The sequence below is a fragment of the Priapulus caudatus genome, unplaced genomic scaffold (genome assembly GCF_000485595.1).
Source record: "Priapulus caudatus unplaced genomic scaffold, Priapulus_caudatus-5.0.1 Scaffold1701, whole genome shotgun sequence".
Classification (NCBI taxonomy): Eukaryota; Metazoa; Priapulida; class Priapulimorpha; order Priapulimorphida; family Priapulidae; genus Priapulus; species Priapulus caudatus.
The window spans coordinates 43324-44559 of NW_014578762.1; the positions used below are offsets into that span (position 1 = coordinate 43324).

The following is a 1236-nucleotide window of genomic DNA, read 5'->3' on the forward strand; positions in this document are numbered from 1 at the left end:
ATGTCTGAGAGTAAGTTTATATCTATATTATACTAGCCACTAATTATAAATAATTGTATAGCTAGTTAAACCTGCCAAAAACATTTTGTGTAATAGGTGACTAAGCGGTAAAAACGCGAAAATCTCAGCACAGGGCGGTAGATGCATTGTTAACCAGGCAGCGTTGAACGTGTTAAACAACTGGAATTTTTCAGTTGTCTGATCAGGCAACTAGCCAAGAGAATGACTTGTCCGACATAAACTTTTACTTGCCCGGGGCAATCGGACAACTGTTAGTGTCGATTGCTGTATTCTAATTTGTGTACTGTTAAAAAACAAGCAATAAATTGTTCATAAATTGCTATTAAGGAAAATGGCTAAATACCAGCATATGATTAGTGCTCTTTCTGGCAATTGAGATGATCAAGATTTATTTATTCACAGATCTCTGAAGATTGTCCACCAGCTGCCTACTTCATATAATGTCTCAGTGGCCCAGCCCTGACTCCCATGCCCAAGCTTACGCAAATCCTCGGTCGAATGAATCTGGAGACACTGGATTCAGTAGCAACCCTGGGTCAAATGATCCTTCTACCCAGGAGTGCTTCAGCCCCATGTCAAACGCATCTGGAGACACTGGAGTTGGTAGCAACCCTGGAGACTTATCAAGTGTTGGTGACAACCTTATGTGGAATCAGGTGCCAGTCCTGTGTAATGCCGTTTCAAACAGCTTACAATTTGTTGGCAATCCTGGATCAAACAATTCAGTAAGCTTTGCCAACTCTGCAGTAAGCAGCGCTGTAGTATACATAAACACTGGACATAGCGATCCAGCAAGCTATGGAAACTTTGGAGCAAACACTCCAGTAGGTCACACAGTCACGGGACAAAGCAACCCAGCAAGCATGAGCAATTGGTCACCGGACACTGCAGTGGCTAACACCAACAACACCGAAACAAGCAACCCAGCAAGCTATCCCAATTTCAATCTGGAGACGTTGGACGTTTTATTGGCCACCATTGGCGTTGAAGAATTTGCCAGTGCACCCGAGTTGACGGACAACATGATGCATCCAGAGATGCCGAGAAATGTCACGCCGAACTTTCTTGGATCGCAGGTTGAAAGTTACTCGCTGATGACAGATGTGGTAACTTTCGTTTCACCTTCATCGAAATATGTAATGCTGAACTAGATTCATAGAGACACTGATTGTGTAAACGTAATTGAATGGATTAACATTGTTATTTTTTAATATA

General features: G+C 42.4%; 1 protein-coding gene across 1 annotated transcript in view; it reads left to right on the forward strand.

Moving 5' to 3' along the window:
• Positions 1 to 1172, forward strand: part of LOC106817365 — an 8286-nt gene extending 7114 nt beyond the window's left edge. The window contains exon 2 of the mRNA XM_014822025.1: positions 424 to 1172. Coding sequence (XP_014677511.1) covers positions 462 to 1172 — 711 coding nt within the window. The 5' untranslated portion in view covers positions 424 to 461. The remainder of the gene's footprint in view (positions 1 to 423) is intronic.
• Positions 1173 to 1236: the final 64 nt, after the last annotated feature.